Raw genomic sequence first — 23,684 nt, 5'->3', positions numbered from 1 at the left:
TTTCAATTTGCAATCAGACTTTGCTCGGGATGCTAACAGTTTAGGTAATGCCAGTAGCTTTCAAAAATTAGATCAGAAATTAGGGATGGGCTAATTTTCCAAAATCTCTCCGAGATAAGATTTTTCAAGTGAAAAGTGATCTTCTGGTAGAAATTAGTGAGCTGTGCAAAAATTAGCGATTTCGGTTGATATGGCGCAAAGGGTGTAAGTGAAATTTATGCTAAAGCCAACATTTAAAAAAAATCAAATTGGATTTCAAACATAACTTTTCCCAGCTGAATCGGTGATTCCAGAACCCAATTAGACCAAATTTTACCTCGAAATTACGATATCTCTTCTGGTTTTCGAGATATTGGCTGATGAACATGTCCTATATTAGTATTCAACCTAAAAGATTGCGCAAGACGTAGACGTGACCTTTTCTAATTCAAATGAAATTTTGCTCATATATGAGCTTCCATTTGACAACGTTTCTCGTGTTATTTGTTTTGCGATATTCTTCATCTAACTTTTGAAAAGGGCGCATGAAAAAAAAACATTTGCTTCAAAACAATTACAACTCGAAATCGATTGGTTGGATTGAAATTATGTCTTCGAAGATATTTGAGGATATTTGAATGACTTTAAGAAAAAAAATTGTAAAAGTTATATTATTATTATTATTTTATTTTTATTCGTTTATTTGGAAGGCTCGATTCCAGCCTTGTAATTTACAGGTCATATACTTCTAACTATTTTTTAACGAAGTTTTATTTTTCCTCGATTCCGGGATATTTCACAAGGTCCCATACATTTCATAATGTTTTTGATTTTTTGAATTCGCTGTAACCTTCGCGTACCCAACGTCAATTTCGGTTGATTTTCGAATCTGAAATCAGCTATAAAAAAGGCATTTCTCAATCAATATTTTTGAAGTCAATTGCAAACGCTCCAGATTTGTCCAAATTGTCAAGGACTACCATACGGAACCGGTTCACCCTTACGTTCCGGAGTTGTTCCAGATTCCGTGGGGACCGGCCGGAAAATGACACATGAATGCATTTTACTCTGTATCCAAGGTTATTTTGGAAATTTGCACATATTATTCGCCAGGAATACAGAAACTATATAACTGCAAGGAACCATTGACTTGAAATGAGACAATCAAGCAGTCTTATGAATCGGATATGTCCCGGGTGCCCCCAGGGATTTGGTCCAAGTGGCCATTCTAGCAACATTGTCAGAATCATTCATGCGCCACCTCGAACTACATGATTTGTCGAAACATGAAGGAAAATAGCCCTTCTACACTCCTAAGACCTCACAGGAACGGCCTGGCCAAACCCGGAATGTTCCGGGTGCCCCCAGGGATGTGACAAAAGTGGCCATTTCCACAATGGAATCAAAATCCACCGTGTAACACCTCTAACTTCATGATTTGTTGAAACATAAAGGAAAATAGTCCTTCTAGGCCCTCATGCCCCTTGGGACCGGTCTAGCCATACCCGGAATGTTCCGGATGCCCTCAAGGAAGTGGTCATTTCTCGAACATAGTCAAAATCAGCCGTGTGACACCTCAAACATCATGCTTTGTTGAAACATGAAGGATAATAGTCCTTTTAGGCTCCCATGACCCATTAGAGTGGTTCTAGTCACACCCGAAATATTCCGGATGTCCCCAGGGAAGTGGTCAAAATGGCCATTTCCACCATCTTTGTCAAATCAACCGTGCGACACCTCAAACTTCATGATTTGTCAAAACGTGAAGAAAAATAATCTTTTTAAGGACAAACGTCTTGAAATCCCGCTTCAACAGTGCATCAGAATTTCAGACGCACAAATCTCAAAAGCAAGCTTCAAACCACAGTGCATTTTATTATCCTGTTCTTGCTCGCTTGTAATAAGTTTCAAATAAGAAGATCAGGTGCACTGGATTTGTTTACGAAGAGATTTGTGCGCTCAAAATCGTGAGTAGGTGCCAAAGTCGGACATTCTGGCGGCCATTTTGGGATTCTAACAAGTCTGTCCGTAAGCTCTTTATGACTCCTCGGGAACTACCTGGCCATACTCAGAATGTTCCGGGTGCCCCAGGGATGTGACAAAACTGGCCATTTCCACAATGTTATCAAAATCAATCGTGCAAACACTTCTAACTTCATGATTTGTTGAAACATAAAGAAAAATAGTCCTTCTAGGCCCTTATGATTTCTTGATACCGGTCTGGCCATACCCGGAATGTTCCGGATGCCCTCAGGAAAGTGGTCATTTCTCAAACATTGACAAAATCAGCCGTGTGACACCTCAAAATTCATGATTTGTCGAAACATGAATGATAACAGTCCTTTTAGGCTCCCATGACCCCTAAGAGTTGGTCTGGCCACGCCAGAAATGTTCCGGATGCCTCCAGGAAAATGGTCAAAATGACCATTTCCACAACGTTGGTCAAATCAATCGTGCGGCACCTCAAACTCTATGATTTTTCAAAACGTGGAGGTACTTCTAGGCTCCTATGATCCCTCGGGAATGACCAGGCCATACTCAGAATGTTCCGGGTGCCCCCAGGAATGTGATAAAAGTAGCAATTTCCACATAATTGTCAAAATCAACCATGCGACACTTCTAACTTCAACAAACATAAAAAATAGTCCTTCTAGGCCATTATGGCCCCTTGGGATCGCTCTAGCCACACCCGATCTATTCCGGAAAGCTCCAGGGAAGTGGTCATTTCTCAAATATTATCAAAATCAGCCTTACGACACCTCAAATTTCATGATTTGTCGAAACATGAAGGAAAACAGTCCTTCTAGATTCTCATGACGTCCTGAATACACCCTGTTCGAGATGCCATCTTTACAGTGTTGTAGTTTTTTTTTTTCGCAAAATGCAATAGAATGTAGAAGATTGAGAGCTATGAGCATTCGGGATCAATCTGGTTGCATAGAATATGCTTCGAAGAATTCACCAAAATGGTGATGAAAAATGAAAAATGAATGGTGGCGATGTTGAGAGAATCAATCAATAGATCATAGGTTCCCAAACTCATTTGATGTCAGTTATAGTAAACTTATTCGTCTGTTCCTCGTGGCCCCCTGAATGAAGGCCGGTGACCCCCCTAGGGGTCACGACCCACAGTTTAGGAAATCATGCAATAGATATTGGTTTTTTGAGACATGAATAGGATGTTGTATTTAAACATGCATGGTTCGAACTTTGGTTATATTCAGGATGCAGGGAAAATTGCATAACTTCAAAAATAACGTTTTAAAATTTTTATGTTTCAACCGTTTGCAATATTCATTTTTCTTCGCTAGCCCAGCATTTGCAACAAAATGTTTGCATCTTTCCACTTGTTCCATGTTCTCTACAAATTACCTTGAGACATGAGGAACATTTAGTGTGAATTTTCACATCCTTGGATCGGCATCAGAAAAAAAAACATTTTTTCGATCGGATACGAATCTGAAATCAGGATGCAAAACCCTCTCTTGTAAACCCTTATAAAGTTGGCACAACATCAAATTAGCAGTATAGAATGGGTTTTGCATGCAATGTTTGAACACTTCTAATGCAAGAATAAGTACAATTCTTTGTCAATGCAATGGAAGATAGTGTCCATACATTTCCTCATAACTTTTCAGATATGTGGAAAATTTTATCAATTACATTACTTGACAAACCAAAAGCTTTTTGTCGTTGTTTTGCCTGTTTAAGGGCCAACTCCTTTGCAAGCCAGTCCAAAAATTTACCATTTCTGGTTTTATCGTTGCGGTAGTAATTAGGATTGGGTACTGTGAACAGGAAATATCCATTCAGTTCTGCGTTTACATGCGACACCACCCTTCAACTTTTCACAAACCAGAACCACATTCGCCTTTGGCGTCGATTTTTCAGCTTTGTCCTGAAAATTAAGGTGCCAATAGACTGTTTGTCGTAATGCCAAATATTTGTCATTGTAGTCCGACATTCATCAAAGGTAACCATAATTGACGTTGTGTTGGTCTTTTGTCGAGCTTGTTTGGCCAAATATATGTCATGTGCACCGCGTTGACCAGAGTGGTCACCGGGAATTGTCATCCGACATAGAAGCCGACTCACTTTTTCCTAGTTAAAACTACCACTCAACCTTTATTCAAATTTTAAGCCTTATATATAATTACAATGTTTTAGTTATTTTTCTCCCCCCACTTAACTTAAGTTAAGCGCCTAGCGTAACATTCTCCACTCTCGCTCTCTTTACTAAAGTACCAACATTTTAGTACTTCAAAACGTGAAATTAAAGCGCGAGAGAGAAAGCTCGCCGATATAGCCGAGGCGGTAAACGCACGGGTATTCAGCATGACCATGCTGAGGGTGACGGGTTCGATTCCCGGTCGGTCCAGGATCTTTTCGTAAAGGAAATATCCTTGACTTCCTTGGGCATAGAGTATCTTCGTACCTGCCACACGATATACGCATGCAAAATGGTCATTGGCAGAGGAAGCTCTCAGTTAATAACTGTGGAAGTGCTCATAGAACACTAAGCTGAGAAGCAGGCTTTGTCCCAATGAGGACGTTACGCCAAAAAGAAGAAGAAGAACTCAATAAGTTATTATCGAATTATGGAGAACAAAGCAAGAACAAAATAAGTTTTTTTATCTAGTTCATTTATTTGGGGCTCAATCGCGTATAACGCTTTGCGTAGCCGAAGATTTTTTTTTGTACTTAACAGTATGCATTATACAGAGTAATAACTTTTTCATGATATCTGTTAGTAATGGGTGGAAGCCAGGGTACTCGTGGCAGCTTGAGGTTAGAAGGTCACATTTTGAGGGATGGACAGGGTAAGGATTGGGCCAAAGGTTTCACTGCAGCTCATCCGGGGGTGAATCGCATCTTGCTAGCGTATTCGGTGCCTTGTGGTGTTGGTACCAACTTGTTGTGGGACTTGGTCTTCCGGATGGCCAGGAGCAGCTTGGTAACACAAAGAGGACAAAACAGAGAAAAAAAAACTGGAGAAGAAAACACAAGCAAATTAAACTTTTATACCAGCAGAGCGAAGAAAGTCGAAAATACATCCCATGTATGTGACATCGCGGGTCCCCTACACATCTCTCACAAGAACAAAGGGTTGTCTACCTCGGGCCTCAACGGTATCCAAAAGTAGTGCTCTGGAGGCGTCATTATCCGGGCATTGCCAAACTACGTGGTCGATGTCATCATAACCGGAACCGCACTTAGTACAAACATCCCAGACAACCAATTTGCACGTATAATGAAGTTTATGTTCATGTTATACGTACTTTTATACGGTTAAGTTACATCGCATAAGATGCAGTAAAAGTGCCTTATGCATACAAAAGTGAAGGCGCTATACGTGCATTGACGGGAAATTAATGACGCCATATGACTTGAAGCGATATTTTATGCGATGCACGCTATGCACTACTGCGACGTAATATAGCACCTTATGCGACTTAAAATATTCGAAATAAAAAAATCTTGTCACCTAAGTATCGAATTAATAACCTTTGGATTATCGAGCCGCACTTCACACTAAGCACCAAACACTACTTATGAAACACACTGATTAAATGTCATGACATTCTAACTCACCTTAGTGCTTGTTGGAATGCACTTGGTTTCCATGCGCTGTACGTGTTCGGCAGGCTCTTTGGAAATCAAAATGATGTAGCATGATTTCCCGCATAGTTACCACTACTCCTCTCTTGCTAGCACCACCCATTTTTAGTTATAAGGTCAACAAAACGAAAATGATGACTTTGTAACTTTTTTTTGTAACCATAATGATGACTTTTCACTTTTTTTAACTTTTTAGCACTCCAGCAGCACCTCTTTCATTGTTATCACATATCACATCGCAATATGCCAACGTTAACGATTCCAGCTTATGCGAGTTTGTATGTACATTTGAACGAGTTTATATTCACTTTTGTGCGATTTAGTTTGTACACCAATGCGAGTTTAACTGACATAATTAGAAAAGCACCAAGCGAAGTCGTATAATCATCGCAGTACGCAATTATGCGAATTCAATTGACACTTTGCGAGTTTACTCGAACGCTTTTGCGAATAAGTAAAGTTCGTCGCAGCAAAACATCGGAATGTCGTCTACTACGATGTAGTCATACATTATAAAAGTTAATTTGCACTCTTATATGATTTTACCAGATACATCGCAGTAAGTTCATAAAATAACATCATATGCGATGAAAATTGTCCCTCAGCCGTACATACAGGGGATACTCAAAATAACTGGGACAGGTAAAATTTCTACTTTTTAAAAAATGTTCAACTCGCTGTAACTTTTCGAAAAGGGCATCAAATATTCTCAAATTTTTACTATAAGTTCATCAACTAGTTGTGTATCAGTGGACACAATTTGGAAAAGATCGGGCCGTTCTACACGAAGTTATAAAGGTTCTAGAAAAAGGTATAGTTATCCGATAGCCAACTTTGTGCTGTTATATCTCCGGATTCAATGAACCGAATGCAATGAAATTTTGATCATTTATGAATAATATAATGAACTTTGAAAAACAGTTTACTTAATTTAAAATTATTAATAAGAACAAAAGTTATAGCAATTTCATTTATTCTATGTTTTTTAGTAAATTTATCTATTTTTCATATGCTTCCCATCACTTTTTCAATTTAATGCCGGCTATTTGGTTGTTTTCCTTTGAAACATGAATATATTCAAGTCAATTAGAGGGAATTTAAATGAACTATAGTTACTATCTCGAATTTTGAAACGATGATGAAGTTTTGGATAAATTGGTGTTATATTAGAAATATAATCCAATCGTAATAATTTTCTTTCGTGTAAAAAAATTTAAGTTTAGTTAAAAGTTTTTAATAGCTCATGATATAAGTCATAAATGATCAAAATTTCATTGCATTCGGTTCATTGAATCCGGAGATATAACAGCTGAAAGTTGCCTATCGAATAATTATACCTTTTTCTAGAACCTTTATAACTTCCTGTAGAATAGCCCGATCTTTTCCAAATTTTGACCACTGATACACAACTAGTTGATGAACTTACAGTAAAAATTTGAGAATATTTGATGCCCTTTTCAAAAAGTTACAGCGAGTTGAACATTTTTTGAAAAGTGAAAATTTTACCTGCCCCAGTTATTTTGAGTATCCCCTGTATATGCGATAGTGACTTAAAATAGTACTTTATACGATGTACAGCGTGTATCCTAATGCGATTCCTGGTTGTCTGGGATTGCTCAACGCGAGGTTTATCTTGTGTAAAATACGCATCTAGTGAGTAATGGATGGACACAAGTCTTGACATCACTTGAATAAAGTTTCGACTTACATCCGAACCATACCACCACACTCGCAAAGAAACATTAAGAATAATGGAATGTAACCACCGTCCCAGCTGGCCATCTCGCCAATCATTTTGCCAACTTTGAAGAGAAATCTGGCGAACAAAATGGAAAAATTCATCATGTGAAATTCTTCTATCATAGATCTCACCTTCCTGTGCGCCCACCTTTACGAGAGAGTCCGCCTTCTCATTACCAAAAATTGAGCAATGCGAGGGGACCCATACAAAGGTAATCTTGTATGATCTTTCGCCCAGTGCATCCATCTGCTCTCTTATTTTTGTAAGAAAGTAAGATGGATGTTTAACAGGTTTCATCGACCGGAGTGCCTCAATCGAACTAAGGCTATCCGAGAAGATGAAGAAATGGTCTACAAGCATGTTGGAAATCATCCCCAAAGCGAAGTTGATTGCTGCCAGCTCAGCAACATAAACCGAACAAGGTTCCTGAAGTTTGCGGAAGGCCGTGAAATTTTCATTGAAGACACTGAAACCAGTGGATCCATTTATGCGAGACCCATCAGTGAAGAATCTCTTACAGGAATTTACATTTTGGTACTTTTCGTTAAAAATGCGAGGAATAGGTATACATCGAAGTTGATCTGGTATTCCATGAATAGCTTGTTTCATGGACAGATCGTATTTAACAGAGGAACTGTCATTAGTGAAGTGTACACGAGGAGGGTTATAACTTGGTAGGCTTATGTCAGACGACATGTAGAACAGATAAATTCTCATGAATTTTGACTGAGTGTTCAGACTGAGCATTTCTTCGAAGTTTTCAATAACAAGTGTGTTGCTCACTCCACACTTGATAAGTAACCTTAGCGAGAGCTCCCAGAAGCGGTTCTGGAGAGGTTTCACCCCTGGGAGTGGATTGAATGATTCAACTCCAAAGGATACCGCTGCTGCAAATTGTTGCCAATCGATATTCCTAGTGAGGTCAAAAGGAACCTGAATTGGTTGGTCTGACCTTTCACTATTATGTTTGATGGTGGTTATAATGGGCAAGTGGTCACTACCATGAGGATCTTCGATCACCTTCCACGAGCAATCGAATGATAGTGAACCTGATACCAGTGATAGGTCAAGACGACTTTCTTTGCCGTCAGATGCAATACGTGTCACTTCACCTGTATTCAAAAGGTTCAAGTTGAAATCGTCGCATAAATCATGGAAAATGGCCGCCCTGTGATCGTCATAAGATTTGCCCCACCCAGTACCATGTGAGTTCATATCACCCAGAATTAAAACTGGATGTGATAGTGCAGAAACCGCATTCCAAAGGTCGTCATCTTTAATTGAAATTCTTGGAGGTATGTCGTCATCGTTAATTGAAATTCTTGGAGGTATGTAAACGAAAGCTACGCAAAGTTCTTTACACTTTACGTTTATTTGGCAAGCGACGATTTCTACGCCAGGGTGAGTCGCGATTGGAATTCTATAAAATGAGTAAGCATTTTTGATCCCCAAAAGAACTCCCCCATAATGGTCATCTCGATCCTGAACAAAATAAGTTATTTCAAAAAAGATCATCATAATTGTAAATTTTGTTCTTTTGATTGAAAAAAAACTGTATTGTAAGTTCAGAAATCTGTTGTCCTAGGTTTGACCTTATATTAACAAAATAAGTTATTATTTACTTTTTTCTGGAACAAAATGAGTTATTATTTTCGTTTAGCTCTTACTCCTAACCTAACAATAACACAATTTGCTATCTTCATCAATATTCTTATAAAAATGAAATAATTGCTAAATAACTCATCAATTACAAAACCAGTTTTGATTACAAAATATGCAATTAGGACGTTAGTTTACTTAGGATGCTCAGAAGAACTTATTTTGCCATGATTGCATATTTTGTTATTATTGAGTTATTTATTGTTATTCAATAATAACTCAGAAATAACAAATTTCGCAATAATAGTATTTTTTTTTTTGTTCTTAGCGAGTTATTTAATGTTATTCATAAATAGCATAAGAATGATAAACTGAGGTATGATGGCATTTTTTTTATTATTTTGCCCTTGGTTTGTTCTTCGCCTCTACCCATAATAACACTATCAATTTTGCAATATTAAACTTTTAACGTTTCCAATTTTCGCAAAACATAGATACAACTCAATACACATATCCATACGCAAACAATTGACACCGAATGAGGATTTCAACGTGACGATCATCTGCGCACTACTTTTTCCTTTTACTACACGCTAATTCATCACGGAAACAGAGCACACAGATGACAATATTTCTCTCGAACAAACGATTGCAATGACGCGATTCGATGCTATTTTAATTCTTCTCCCACCAATCCATTCAACACAGGAACAAAAATCTCGAATCACATGTCGCCAGCCTGCAAACAGACTTGGAAACGATGAAAAACGAGCTTATCCAAACACAGGAAAAGCTAAGCCAATCCACACTGGAATCCCAGCGACTGCATGCCGAAATGACCGTTGTAAATCAATTCATTTCCAAGTTTCTCCTGGGGATGAACCGCAAGCAGACGACCAACAGCGTCAAGCTGGACAAGCTGACCGAAGTGCTGGCCGAGAACCGCGGTCTGCTGATAGACATGACCAAAGAGGAATCGGAAACCATCGACCTGGGCGCATTCTTGCCGCGGGCCCTCTACGACCTGGTGGCCGAGGTGGACCAAGAGCCGGTCGAAACCGACGAAAGCGAGTGCTCCGAGGAGGATGATGGGGCGTTCAACGAGGTACAGACCGCGTCGCCGGAGCAGATTGCTGACAAGCTGCCAAAAGTGTGGCGAGTGTTGATCGAGCTGGTGAATCACCAGGAACGGGTGCAGCAGGTTCCATTCGTGGTGGGTGGCTGACTTTCTGGGGCGGGGGTGATGATTTCAGAGCGTGTGATTGTTCTAACTGATAAATAATTTCTTTTCGCAGGAAAATGGCGAAAGCGAGGAATGCCTCAAGAGTGAGCCAACGAAGAATGGGTCGAAAACAGTGGTTAGCGTCAGCAAGACGTATCTCAAGTTGAAGGTGGGTTGCGATTGAAAAGATTTACAGTGACTAATTGTTGTTAATATTTGAGGCATTAAGATTACTATAAGTTGTGAAATATGTGATTGGTTCATATTTTCGAAATACCAATTGGGGCCTTTCCTCAGCAGTCATCCGGTAATTAAGTAAGCAAATTCTCGAAAATTTCAGACCACCATCCCCCCATGTCCAGCAGAGTATTAGACGTACGTCACAGTAACTTATGCTCCAGAAAACTAGGTACAAGGTACTGAAAATGTATTCAATTTTGTTTTGCAACAGCATATTGGAAAATCTTTCGAATGTAAGTTGAAGAACTGCAATTCCCCCTCGAAACCTCTATTCAGTGTTGGGTTTAGGAAAGGTGGGCAGGACCCCGGGCCACCACATTTCAGGGGCCTCCACACAATTTCACTTTCCGAAAAAATGTGAAGCCAGAAAAAAGTAGCACAAGAAACTGCTGATGATTTATTTTTTGACTTATGAACATTAAATTACTGTCCACTGGCAACATTTTTGTGATGTAATTCTTTTAAGAAAGACTGCAGCTATTTGCCCGTCCAGCTATTTATGAACTTTTGATAATTTCCTCCTAAACGTATTACTTTTTATTATTTCAATCGTTCAAGATAGTTTACCGCAAATGCTGGAAAAATTCTCTGCTTCAATTTTAGAGGAACTCCAATGTTCATGAAGAATCAAAAAGTTCCTGTTTTTATTTCTATTTAAAATTCTTGAAGAATTTTCCACAGAGCCGTCGAAAGAATTTCATGAATTTTCATCGAAACTTTGAAGTATTTCTGAAACCAGAGTCAAATTTTACTTAGACAGCTTATGGATTATTCAAATTAAAGAGCTCCAGGACTAATACACGAATAGTTTTTGGCGAACTCTAGCAATAATTTTAGGCAAATTAGAGAGTTACAGTATTATTTTTTAGCTAAGAGGTTTCCTTTTTGAAATAAGGATGAAATTCATTAGGGGTTTCTGATAAAACCCATAGAGACCTTGAGAAAGTTGCAGAAGAAAGTTATGGAGAAATTGGCTCTAAATTTGTCCGAGGTTTCCACAAGAGATATTCAAGAATTTCAATGGAAAAGGAAATCAAAAATTTCTTCAAGGACTTATAATGGATCACCCCCAAAATATCTTCAGCCTTTTCTTTTAAAATTTCCTCTTAGATTTCAGAATTTTGTGCAAAATTCTTATGGGATGTCGACAGAACAAGTTTTTGTTTATAAAACCTTCCATGGATTCCTTCCGATATTACTCTACGATGGTGCTTCAGTTGGAAACCAGGTACCAGAGGCCTCCAGGCAGGCCCAACGGGTGGCCTCAGGGGCTTTTCAAGGATTTTTGAGCCCTTCAAGGGAATCCGATGGAGTTTCAGGGGCGTTACAGAGCGTGTCAATGGGTTCCATGTGACCACAGGTGCGCTTCAAGGGGTGTCAGGAACCTCTCAGGGAGTTTAAGAGGATATCAGGAGAACTAAAGGGTATTTCTAGGAGACTCTAGGGGTCTCAAGGGTGTTTCAGGGGCTTCCAGGCGGCCTCAGGACATTTTAGGGAAGTTCTAGAGCATAGGTTCCCAAATTTTCTGGTCGCACGACCCCCTTTTTGCCAGCAGACGTAGTTTTTGCGACCCCCTATAGAAATTCCCTCATTTGTTGTCTGTTACAGTAAAATATTTTACTGTCTCTCGCGACCCCCTGGATGAAGGCCGGCGACTCCCTGGGGGGGGGGAGGTGGGTCGCGACCCACAGTTTGAGAAACCATGTTCTAGAGGATCTCTTCATTTTCCTATAATCTAATACTAGTTTTAAACTAATTTCTACTTATTACGAAACCAGACGATTCAACAGTGTTCAACAATTTAAAACATTTATCTAAAGAATTTTTCTGACCAAAAAGCGTCCGATGTCCGTTGACGGGTACGACGTCCAGGTAATTAAGAGGTTAGCATGTTTAAGGAGGATTCAGAGGGTATCAGTCGACATCAGGGTTCAGGAGAATGCAGGGGCGTGTCAAGAGGGCCCAGAGAGTTTCAAGGGGTACCAGGAGGTCTCAGGGGCACTTCAAGTGATCTTAGAGAGATTCCAGGAGGTATCAAGGACGCTTCAAATGCTCCAGAGATGTTCCATAGGCGTTTCAAGGGGATCGCAAAGGGTTTCAGGAGCAGGAGGTACTATGTGGTCACAGGGATATTTCAGGAGCTCTCAGGGTTGTCTCAGGGGGTTTCAGGTGTGTTTCAGGGAAACTTATGCGGTTCCTGGGGTCCTTTAAGATGCTTCTAAGAATCTCGGGGGGTTCCTAGGAAGTTCCAGAGGGCCGCAGTGGGTGTTCTAGGGGGTTTCCGAAGGTACTAGTAGATCTTGACACCCTTGGTATTCTTTTGAAACACCCCTATGACCCTCTGGAACTCCCCTAAAACTACTTGAGACCTCTTGAAGCGCTCCTGCCGCCACATGGAACCCTATTACCACACCTGAACCCCATTGAGACCCGCTGTAATGCCTCTGAAACCCCATAGGACTCCCTTGAATACCTCTAAGAACCCCTTGAAACATCCCTGAGACCTCCAGCTACCCCTCTGAAACCCGCTTGGACCGCCTGAAACGCTCTCCTGGTACTCCCCTGAAGCTTCCTGGTACCTCCTTGAAACGCTCCTGAGATCTCCGGTACCCTCTAAAACTCTTTGAAACCCCCCGACACCCTCTGGAACTCCCCTGGAATCCCTCTGAGACCCCTTGAAGCGCCCCTGAGGCATCCTGAAACGCCCCTGCAACCCCCTTGAAGGCCTCAGAAAATCCCTGAAACGCCCCAGAGACCTTCAGGTACCCATCTAAAACGCATGAGAGTTACACGTGAAACACCTCTGAAATCCCCTGGAAGCTCCCCTGAAATGCATTGGGACTCGCACTTACAATCCTCCTGGTACCCCGTTAGCCTTTTATAATACCGTGAAAACTAAAAGACTTGTCAACGCATACTATTATGGAAACGATTATATACATGATTACATGTACGAAACAATTTTTGTTTGAAAGGTGGCAATATAGTTGCCACTGCCCGTTTAGGATACTTTTTTTTTTCAAATTTTCATGAAACATTTTGCACAGGCAGGGCTCATAGATATATGAACAAAAAAATTGAGAAAAATTCAGGGTCGCCTATTTTCCCGGAAAACTCAGGTGGAAATACCACTTACTTTGAAAAATCATAACTCAAGAACGAAGCCTCGTAGAAACAAAGATTTTTTTTAAGAAATGAAAGAAATTTTTCTCAGAAATCTTACAAAAATATGAACTGGACAAAGTTTTCCACAAAATTTTCCATAGTTGAGAAAATTCGTTAAGAAATGTCGGAAAAACTATGCCCGAACTCGTGGAAAATTTTCAAAAAAATATTTTTGAGAAGGTTATTTCATAAGTTTTAATTGCTGAAATTTTTGAAATGCACTTTTTTTCGTTTTTGAGTTATGGCCAATTTTGATTAAAAATGTTCAAATGTGCCATATAAGCCTTTTTTTGAAAAATCATTACTCAAGAACGAAGCATCGTAGAAACAAAGTTTTTTTTGATGAAAATGAAAGCAAATTTTCTCAGGAATCCCAAAAAAATATGAAATGGAAAAAGTTTTCCACAAAATTTTCCACCGTTGAGAAAATTATTAAAAAAAGCCGGAACAACTAGGGTGACGAAGGGTATTATCGGCAGGTTTGTTCTCTTCGTCATGGGGTTTTTTTGTGGGTCGAATCGCCTGAAATTTGGGCATATAACTCAGGCCAATTCTGAGACCAACAGGTTTCAAAAAACCCCCCGTGACGAAGAGAACAAAACTGCCGAGAATACGTAAGTTTCCCTATATCCAAACTCGCGAAAAAATTTCGAAAACATATTTATGAGAAGGTAATTTCATAAGCTTTGATTGTTGAAATTTTTGGACTGCACTTTTTTTTCGTTCCTGAGTTATGGCCAATTACTGGAAATTGTGAAAAATTACCATATAATATCGGCTTACATGGTAATTTTTCACAAAATTGGTCATAACTCAAAAAAGAAAAAAAGTGCATTCCAAAAATTTCAGCGATTTTCAACATTTCTTTCCCTGTGAATGCTACCAAGAATTTTCCGAGGAGATTCTCCAGTTATTTCTTCAGGAATTTCTTTAGAAATTACTCCTGAGATTCCTTCCTCAATATTCTTGCGATTTCTTCGAATATTTCTCCAGAGATTCATTCAAAAGTACTTCCTAAGATTTCTTAAGGGATTTTATTGAAGATTCTTTGGAAATTCCTTCAGGGTTCCTTTCAAAGATTCCTGCTGGGATTCCTTCTGAAATACCTTTGAGAAGATATTTCATCTCCAGAAAACTTCCCAAATGTTTTGGGATTTCTTCAGGAATTTGAGCAAGGGGTTTCTTCATTTTTCTCCACGAAGTTTTTCAGATATTTTTATAAAAGTTTCTTCACAAATGGGGTCTCAGATTTTCATTATACTTTTTCCTCAGGCAGGGCCCATGGATATATAAATAAATAAAATGAAAAATTTAGTGTCGTCTTTTTTCCCGGAAAACTCAGGTGGATTTTTTTTTGTTTTCCCCTGACACTACTGACTTTGAAAAATCATAGCTCAAGAACATCGTAGCATCGTAGAAACATAGTTTTTTTTATGAAAATGAAAACCATTTTTTCAGGAATCCAAAAAATACTTTGTTTCTACGATGCTTCGCCCTTGAGATATGATTTTGCAAAGAAAAGGCTTATACCGTCAAGTCGCCATTCACCTTGGGGGCTCCATTCACCGTGGGCCTTCGAATATATTTTCATTATTTCCATATTGCAATGGAATGGTATGACAATTTCACTTTGATTTCACCAATACAACCCTAATGGATTGTTCCTATGTTAGAAACTTTTTACAGTACCATTTTGACACTAAAGTGTGTTTACATGAAGCAATATTTCGCTCAGTCACTGCATTCGTAGTAAAAAAAACAAAAACTTCGCTTACGTGATTTAAGCGATTAACTAAATGTAGTAATGATATTATTTCACCAAGAAGCAATTAAATTCACCTATCAGGTATCTATTTTGCATTATCGAAGCAAGTTTACCAAGAAAGTACGATTCCATTTTTTTTTATTGATACAAAAGGGCACAGTAAATGGGTACCCTAAAAATCAATGGTCACCATTCACCGTGACCCATGTTGACCCATATAAGTAAAAAAAATGAAAATTTAAAAATTATTTTTTCTAAATAAATCTTATATTTGTAACGGTTCTATTGCGCACAACGTCAGCAGCTTTAGCGCCACTCTCGGGTTAGAGAGGCTGCGACGCTTTTTTAGGTCCGGCTTTGAGACTCTGTCACGGGCGAGTTTTTAAAGTGGCTCAAACACGCACTTTCTCCGACCACCCAAACGTAAGTTCCAACGAAATCAGAAAATGGAAAAAAGATCACCAAATAAAATTTAAAAAAGACTAATCTAGGGAAGCTTCAACCAATTAAGCGAAGAAAGCGATATATTTAAGGACCTAGTTGAGATGATTTTACCAGTTTTACAATTGGGGGCTTACTAAACTAGTCCTACCTATTGAGCTCAAAGGTTTTTCAAAGACTTACGGTTATCAAAAACAAACTTTGTTCTCACGTTGGGGCCCGGCCGTCGTGTTGCTCCGATGTGGCGCAACTTGCAGCTGCAGCGCGTGAGATCTGGTGGACGATCGTAGAGTTGTTGGTCGTCTCCACTGCGGCACGTTGTTGTAGCGCGGTCGCTCCTCAGAGCGCGAGATCCTGCTGGCAAAGTCGTCGAGAGAGCGGCGGTTGTCGCGGCTGCGCGGTGCCCTCGGCCAACTGGTACTCTATGAGTGCTTCTCTAACTGTGGCTTGCGTACACTGAACGAAACTCCCCGCCCAAGTTCGACTGAGAGGCGATACGATCACGCCCCTTAACGACATTTGGTCGGAAACCGTATGGTCCACCGACCGAATGATGTCATCCTAAAACCGGATGACAGTGATATGAAAATTGAATGTCAACCATATGGTCGAGCAACCTTGTTTTTTAGCGATTGATAACAATAATGTCACCGCTATCTTTTCCAACAAAATGATGTGCTTTGTGACCAGGATACCCTCGCGGGCATCCTTTTCAAAAAAAAAGATGGCATGTCCAAGACATGCGACGCAAAATCGTCAACGACCCGGGTGTCACGATCAAGGAACATGTTACGCTATCGATGCATAAATTCGGTGCATCTGAGCGGCCTACGCTCTGCAACTAATAATCATTTACACAGCGGCGTCGACTCATACGCGAACAAGATGATCGTCATCAGCTTTTTACACTGAGCCAACTCTCTCGATCGCAGTTATATGCCAGTCATATATTACTGCACCATTGGAATATCATATGAATCTAATCTGAGGTTGAAAATAGGAAGTGAGAGTTATATGCGACGCATGTGGTATGACTCTCAGATGGCCATGATACTGTTATATGCCATGCATTTTACTTCTATCATGTGGGCTGGGTGCGCCAATGTATATGCAACTCCAATAATATCCTTAATATATTGAAAAAAAGTTTCCTTAGGCTGGAGCGGGAATCAAACTCACAACACCCAAATGACCGACGCTGCTAGCTGCACGACCACGAAGCTCACTACTGGAATTGCGGAATTCTGCAAAACGTGTTCAACTTTATCTGTCAATGTTGCTTTTCCACCTGATCAAAGTTATATGCACAGCTAATGTATCGATCGTGTTATGTGCATATAACTCCGATATGCGCAAATGTCATTTAGTTTTATTAGAAGGCTTTTCAATCGGAACTGTTTATTAAATGATACGTATAACGATTCATTTGAAGTGAACGTGTCAGACTAGGGGTACAATGTATATGTGGTGTCTGATAAAATAGGCTCTTAGAATTATTTCAGTGTAGGATGATTGCCGTATGACTGATTCGTCATTCAAGAACACGATTTTGGTAATTTGGAATGGATGGTCGGCCAAATCAGTCGATTTCGGGATGGGGTTTTCGTTCAGTGTAGGGGCGAGTACCGGGAGATCATGGTACGGGGAGGCTGCAATCGAGGCGAGAGCGAGTGACCGTTCGAACTACGGACGGCAGGCGTATTCGACGCTGGTGCGCTTCGACGATAGGCAACCGAGAGTCTCGTCTCATCGTGATATTGAATTGCGGTTGAGGCGGTCACCGCGAGATGCCCAGGCACGGATGCTGCGGGGGACTCGAACAAGGGTGATCGCTCGGACGACGAAAAGCAGTGGGCTTGCGCGTCGCTCGTTGTTGGTAGAACGCAGGGAGAGTGGTGAGATCTTCCGTCGCACTGCGAGGTATCGGCTCACCGGAAAGAGATGAGCACCGTTTACGCCTAGAGCTTGCACCGAGACGCGTGTAGCTTGCGCCGAAGTACGTATAGCTGCTATAGTGATGCGCGTGGAGCTTGCGCCGGTCCGCGAGGAGGATCTGTAGCGTTGGGTTTTATGACCCCAAATAAAAACCCTTCGTTGAAGGGAACGCTACCCACAACGAAGTTATTATACATTCTAGATAGTTTCCGTTCACAAAATAGCTTACCTATGCATTTTTTCTTCTTCTTCACTGCACAGTAGTTAAGAACCAAGTTTCCGATGAAATTCTGAAACCTACATTTAACACGATTTACTTCAATTCTAGAACATATTGCTTTTTTATCTCACCTCAGTTTCTAATACTTTCAAGTATAGCACTATCAATTTTCAATTATCATCAAGTACGAAACTGATCTTCAATTTGATCTTGTCCTCTACAATTTATAATCTTCCACATGTGTTACGTCTGCTTTACTCGCTTGCCTTCACAAAAGTGGTTGATGGCATTCCCGTGTAAATGCCTGATTTAGGCTAAACAATACAAATTTGCGAAACGAGTAAACACCTATTGTTTCGGAGTTTCGCATTGCAAATATATCTGCCGTGCAGATTAAATAGGGCAACCAATATCTACCGCTTAGCCCACTTTGATGATTTTTTTTCGCATTTCCTCTCATGGTGCAGGTTGCGATCCCCAATGCAATCCATATTGCTGGGGGGCGTGAGCCATCTCACTCCGCAAGCACTCATGCTCTTAAATTCGTTTCGTCTCTTCTTAAATCTGGACGGCGGGAGAGATTTGAGTGGGCCATAAATTCCGTCACGCGAGTGTCGCAATCCCTCTTTTTCTTAAGAGATGGCTCTGCCACATGCTGTAGGTTGTTTTCTAGGGATTCCTGAGGACTTCCAGTGCATTTGTTAAGAAAGTCGTTACATATTTTATATTCATTTTAAGTTATTACTTAAAATGAATATAAACGAAGAAAATTTACTTTGCTAGGTGGTTTTGATCATTTTAAAACAAAAGAGAAGAAATCTTCTGATACATGGTGAATGGTAACCTACCATGGAATCAGGCGACCTTCCCATGCTCTACTAAATGTACTAAATAATCATTTTTTGTGAAAAATTTTCTACTTTTGTGGTTATTACTTTAATTCTAACCTATAATGAAGGCAATGACCAGCGGTACCAACAATGTTTTTAAGATTGGTGTAAAACGACAGCCTTTATTCGCCTCAAATTTTCTTAGATTCACGGTGAATGGTCACTTGACGGTATGACACATTTGGACATTTTTCACAAAATTAGTTTTCACAATTTTTCTTTAAAATTTTTTCTCAACGGTGAAAAATGTTGTGGAAATATTTTCTAGTTCAATTTTTTTATGGATTCCTGAGAAAATTTTCTATTATTTTTATTAAAAAAATTGTTTCTACGGTGCTTTATTCTTGAGTTATGATTTTTTTTTAAATAAGTAGTGTCAGGGGTCAGGAAACTAGGAGACCCTGAATTTGTCTCAATTAGATTAATTCATATATCCTGAACCCTTGTGGAAAAAGTTTCATAGAAATCTGAGACCCTTCGGCCTAAACCCGTACGGTAATAATTTAGAAAAATGCAAATTTTACAGGCATTGCTTCGGAAACTCCCAGCGTTTCTTCAAAAATTCTGTGGGAATTTCTTTCAAAAATGTTTGCAAAAATTCATACAAGTTTTTTTTTAGAAATTGCTCTTTTTTTATCTGTATTAACGAGATTTTTAGCCCTAGGCTAGTTCATCTCGGGACCCACGCTTTACTTCCCTTCCGAAGGAAGAACTCACATTTTGTGAGTTTGTCGGGAATGGGATTCGATCCCAGGTCCTCGGCGTGCTAGTCAAGTGTTCTAACCATCACACCAGGGTCCGCCCCACAAAAATTGCTCTTGTAGTTTAATAAGAAATATCTCCTCGAATGTCTACAGAGATCATTTGTTCAGATATTTCTACAGGGAATTTTCAGATTTTTTCCAGAAATAAGCTTAATATTTAAAAAATATTATTAAAGGAATTTCTAAAAAAAACCTTGGAGGTTCGTCTCAAGAAATCTCTTTAAAACTCCTGGAGATACCTTTGGAAACTCTCTGAAAAAAAAAATTGATATTTTTTTTTGTAGGAATCCATAAATGAAAATTCCGGAAGCAATTACTGAAGTTATCTCCTGCGCAATTCCTGGATGAATGCCTAGGAGAATATTTGAAGAAACAACCAAAGATAACCATTTTTTCTCAAAAAAAAAAAAATCATGAGTGGCTTACGGAAGAACTCTGCAGGAAAAATACTTGAGTAACTTATGGAGGGACTTTCAGAAGGTTTTTTTTTTTCAAATTCTGCCGAAATCGCAGTTAAAGGTACCGGTGGAATTATTCTTTTCTTTCCTCAATCAATTTCTGCTAGATTTTTTGGAGGATTTTCTGAAGGAATCCGTGAAAGAGCATCTGGAGATACCCGTGAGGAAATTCTTAGAAAAAATTCTTGTACAATTTTTTATACATTTATCTGAAGGGATTTGTACACAAAAATTCCTAACCTGGAGAAATTTCTGAATGAAAATTTAGAGAAACACTGAAAAAATTTGACAAAGATGAATTTTTGCTTCTCCTCCATGTTGAACACGTCCAAAACGCCCCTAAACTCCCCCTCATCGTCGCTTTCGTGTAAACTCTCTATAAACTCGACTTCACTCCCTCAACTGCACTGAATATAATGCAATTTAAGTAATAATGCTTTAATGGTGATACTGACACAGAATGCTTACTTAAATGAATTCTATTTAACCCTTTGGAGCCGGAGGGGTCATATATGACCCCGGTGATGAAACCGAGCATAACAAACGTGTTCGACACCAGCGAGGTTGCGTCGACAGCGGCGAAACAAATCGGCTCCAAAAGGTTAAATGATGTTTTCTTGAACACTAGAAGATCATCTATTTATATTCAAACTTTTCTGTCATGTGATAAGCATATTCATAATGCCAAGAGAAGCTTAGAAATGATCATCTCCGAAAAAAATTCAACAAGACATTAAATTTTGCTAGACTGCCTGGCCATTTATCAGTAAATCATGTAAGAGAATTGTTTTATCTATGTAATTTTATTTTATATTTTTTTTTGTTTCACAGGACCTAATCTTGGAGAAAAAGGCCCTCAAGAAAGAAACAAATCGTTTGAAGACCCTCAACACCCACCTGGAACGTCGTTTGGAAACGCAGGAAAAGCGCCTTAGTGCCGTGAGTCTGGAGTTGACTAAAACCTGGCACCTGGTTGGCAAAATGCAGGTATGTTGAATATATCTTTAAACGAAAAGACAATCAAATGACAGGCATCTACTCTTCCCATACAGCGCCAACATCGTCAACTGCACACCCAGGAGCAAATTCTACGCTACCATCTGCAACAGAAACGACGTCTTCTAAGTGAGCTAAAAGAGGAGTTGGAATACTGTCGGCTGAAGTGGAGTGCCGCCCGGCAGAAGAACATCGAATCCGAAGACCAATGGAAAACACTGAAGGCCGACTTTGCCGCCCGCAAGAAGCAAGATTCGTTGAACAATTCGGGCGAAAGTGGCTATAGCGATGAGCAACCGACCGACGATGAAGACGAGGATTATCTCCGCGAGGATAAGCCTTCGAAGAAACGCCTCAGCAGGATGATCAATTTCGAACGGTACCGAAGCGCCTCGTTGACGAACGTTCTGCAGGTGGCACTGGAGATGAGAAAGTGCCACAGTGAGTCCGATATGAAGTCGCTGCGGAATGTTGAACGAGCTAATCAGTTTTGTAATGAGAAGATTGAAGACTTACCGATATTTCCGGAGGAGGAGATGACCTGCGCAGTGAAGAAGAAAGCAAAGAAGTCGAAGAAGAAAAAGGAAAAGCGAAGCGGACCGGAAACAGCAGAGGACATGTTCAGAAGATTGGCTGGGTTAGAGCAGAATAGTAATGAGGAGGAAGATGAGGATGAAGAAGATGCGAGTGAAATCAGTGATGATTCGGAGTGTTCGGAGATTGAGAAAATTGAGCAGCGAGAAGCTAGTCCAACGAAAGAACCCGAGTTGAGCAGTGAGGAATTGTTCAATATGAAACGAGAAGCTCGGCTAAAGCGAATGGCAGAGTTGAACTCAAGGCTGGACACCTACTCCAGTCCGAATGCTGCGAAAGATTCTGCGAGTGTTAGCGAAGTAGATCAAGCCGAAGCCGGTCCGTCTAGAATACTTACCAGTACTGAAGAAGATTACCTTCAAAGGAGAGCTGCTCGACTGGAACGACTTGAAAGAGAAGCCAGGGAGTTTAGAAACAAGCTCTCTCGCACAGTGAACCGGGGTAGTGCTATATCAGCTCAAATCGATGAAATTCACAATGGATTTATAGCCAGACAATCTGAATCTCCCATACCTGGAAGCTCTTCAGAGAACAGACCAGCAACACCAAAGTCAAACGAAAGCTCTCCAACAGATTTAGCGATTTTGAGTGACCGTGAAAGGGAATACACTCAGAATAGGTCCGATCGTTTACAGTCATTGGAAAACCAGAGTCAAGCCCTACTTCAACAAATGAATCGAACGTTGAAGAGAGGTTCTAGGCTCACAACACAATTAGATATGCTTCACTCTCGATATAGTAGTACCGATCAAAACGAAGTTGATGCAGCAACCGACGCTCCTGCTATCAATCAAGAGAATCCCTCTTCTAATTCAGACCAGAATACCGAGCAAAGCTTGTCCCCAGAGCCTGTCACGAACGACACGATCCTGCTAGAAAATTCTATCATCATCCCCGCAAATGGTCCTCTAGAACTAATTCTAGTTTCGGATGAAGAGATTCTCGAAGAAGTAGATGAACTTTTGCCCACCCCTAGTAACGCTACCTCCTCAACCCAGGAAAATCGTCACGATGGCAGCGAACACGATGAACAACCGTGAATAAAAATCCATTTTAAAATTGTCAGCTTAGCCTTAAGAAATGTTGTAACACTCACTTATCCAGTTAAAAAGACACGTCCACCAGAATGTCGTCAAACCTTTTAGATAGATCGTTTCAATTATTCACACTTCGTACCAAATGTCGAAACTATCACTGTGTTAAAAAATGTATTTTCAAATGTAATGAATAAATGCATCAAAATTGAAACTACGGCATTGAACAATATCACAAAACCTCAAAACATCACAAAAGGTGCACGTTAGGATAAATTTGGAAATTTTCTTCTAGGATACTTCGGAAATTCCTTTGCAGATTCCCTCAAAAATTCTTCATACTTTTAATTTCCAATTGTTGCATTTAACTTTTTTTTTCTGGAAAATCTTTAACAAATTTCTTTAGAAATTTTCCAGAGTTTCCTTCAAAAATTCTTATAGAGATTCTTTCAAAAATTTCTTTAAGGATTATATTGAAACTTTTCAATAGATTTTCTCAGTAATTCCTCAGTGGAATTCTATTGAAAATCCTGCTGATTTCTTTAGAAATTCCTCCAGGCATTGCTTCAGAAATGCTTCTGAGAATTCCTTCAGAAGTTCTTCCAGATATTTTTCAGAAAATCGTCTATAGATTTCTTTAGTGATATCTCAAAAATCTCCTTCAGGAAGTCTTCCATATATTCCTTAGATAGAAGAATGCTGTACCGGGTGGCCACTTAATTTAACTTTTGATATACCCGTCTTTTTCTCGACTTTCCCGGTACAGTCACTTAACTTTTGCCTGTTTTTTAATGTGCACATTTTTTAAGTATGTAGCATCAAATTCTCATTTACTATTATGTATGTAGGCTTAAGCTATAATATACTTTCTTAACTCTCTTGTAAGAATCATCTTCAACCCATGATGATAGACATTCACGGCCAATATTTTTTATCTATATAAACGAGATTTTAAGCTCTAGGCTAGTCATCTCGGGACCCATGCTTTACTTCCTTTCCGATAGAAGAACTCACATTTTGTG

General features: G+C 39.7%; 1 protein-coding gene across 1 annotated transcript in view; it reads left to right on the top strand.

Annotated features, from left to right (window-relative positions):
* LOC109419905 (restin homolog) overlaps window positions 1–22,876 on the top strand; it is a 39,864-nt gene extending 16,988 nt beyond the window's left edge. The window contains exons 3-6 of the mRNA XM_019694188.3: window positions 9,647–10,151; window positions 10,234–10,329; window positions 20,870–21,025; window positions 21,091–22,876. Of these exons, the coding sequence (XP_019549733.3) occupies window positions 9,647–10,151; window positions 10,234–10,329; window positions 20,870–21,025; window positions 21,091–22,668 (2,335 nt within the window). The 3' untranslated portion in view covers window positions 22,669–22,876. The remainder of the gene's footprint in view (window positions 1–9,646; window positions 10,152–10,233; window positions 10,330–20,869; window positions 21,026–21,090) is intronic.
* Window positions 22,877–23,684: the final 808 nt, after the last annotated feature.

The sequence above is a fragment of the Aedes albopictus genome, chromosome 2 (genome assembly GCF_035046485.1).
Source record: "Aedes albopictus strain Foshan chromosome 2, AalbF5, whole genome shotgun sequence".
Classification (NCBI taxonomy): Eukaryota; Metazoa; Arthropoda; class Insecta; order Diptera; family Culicidae; genus Aedes; species Aedes albopictus.
This window is presented reverse-complemented; position numbering and strand designations above follow the sequence as displayed.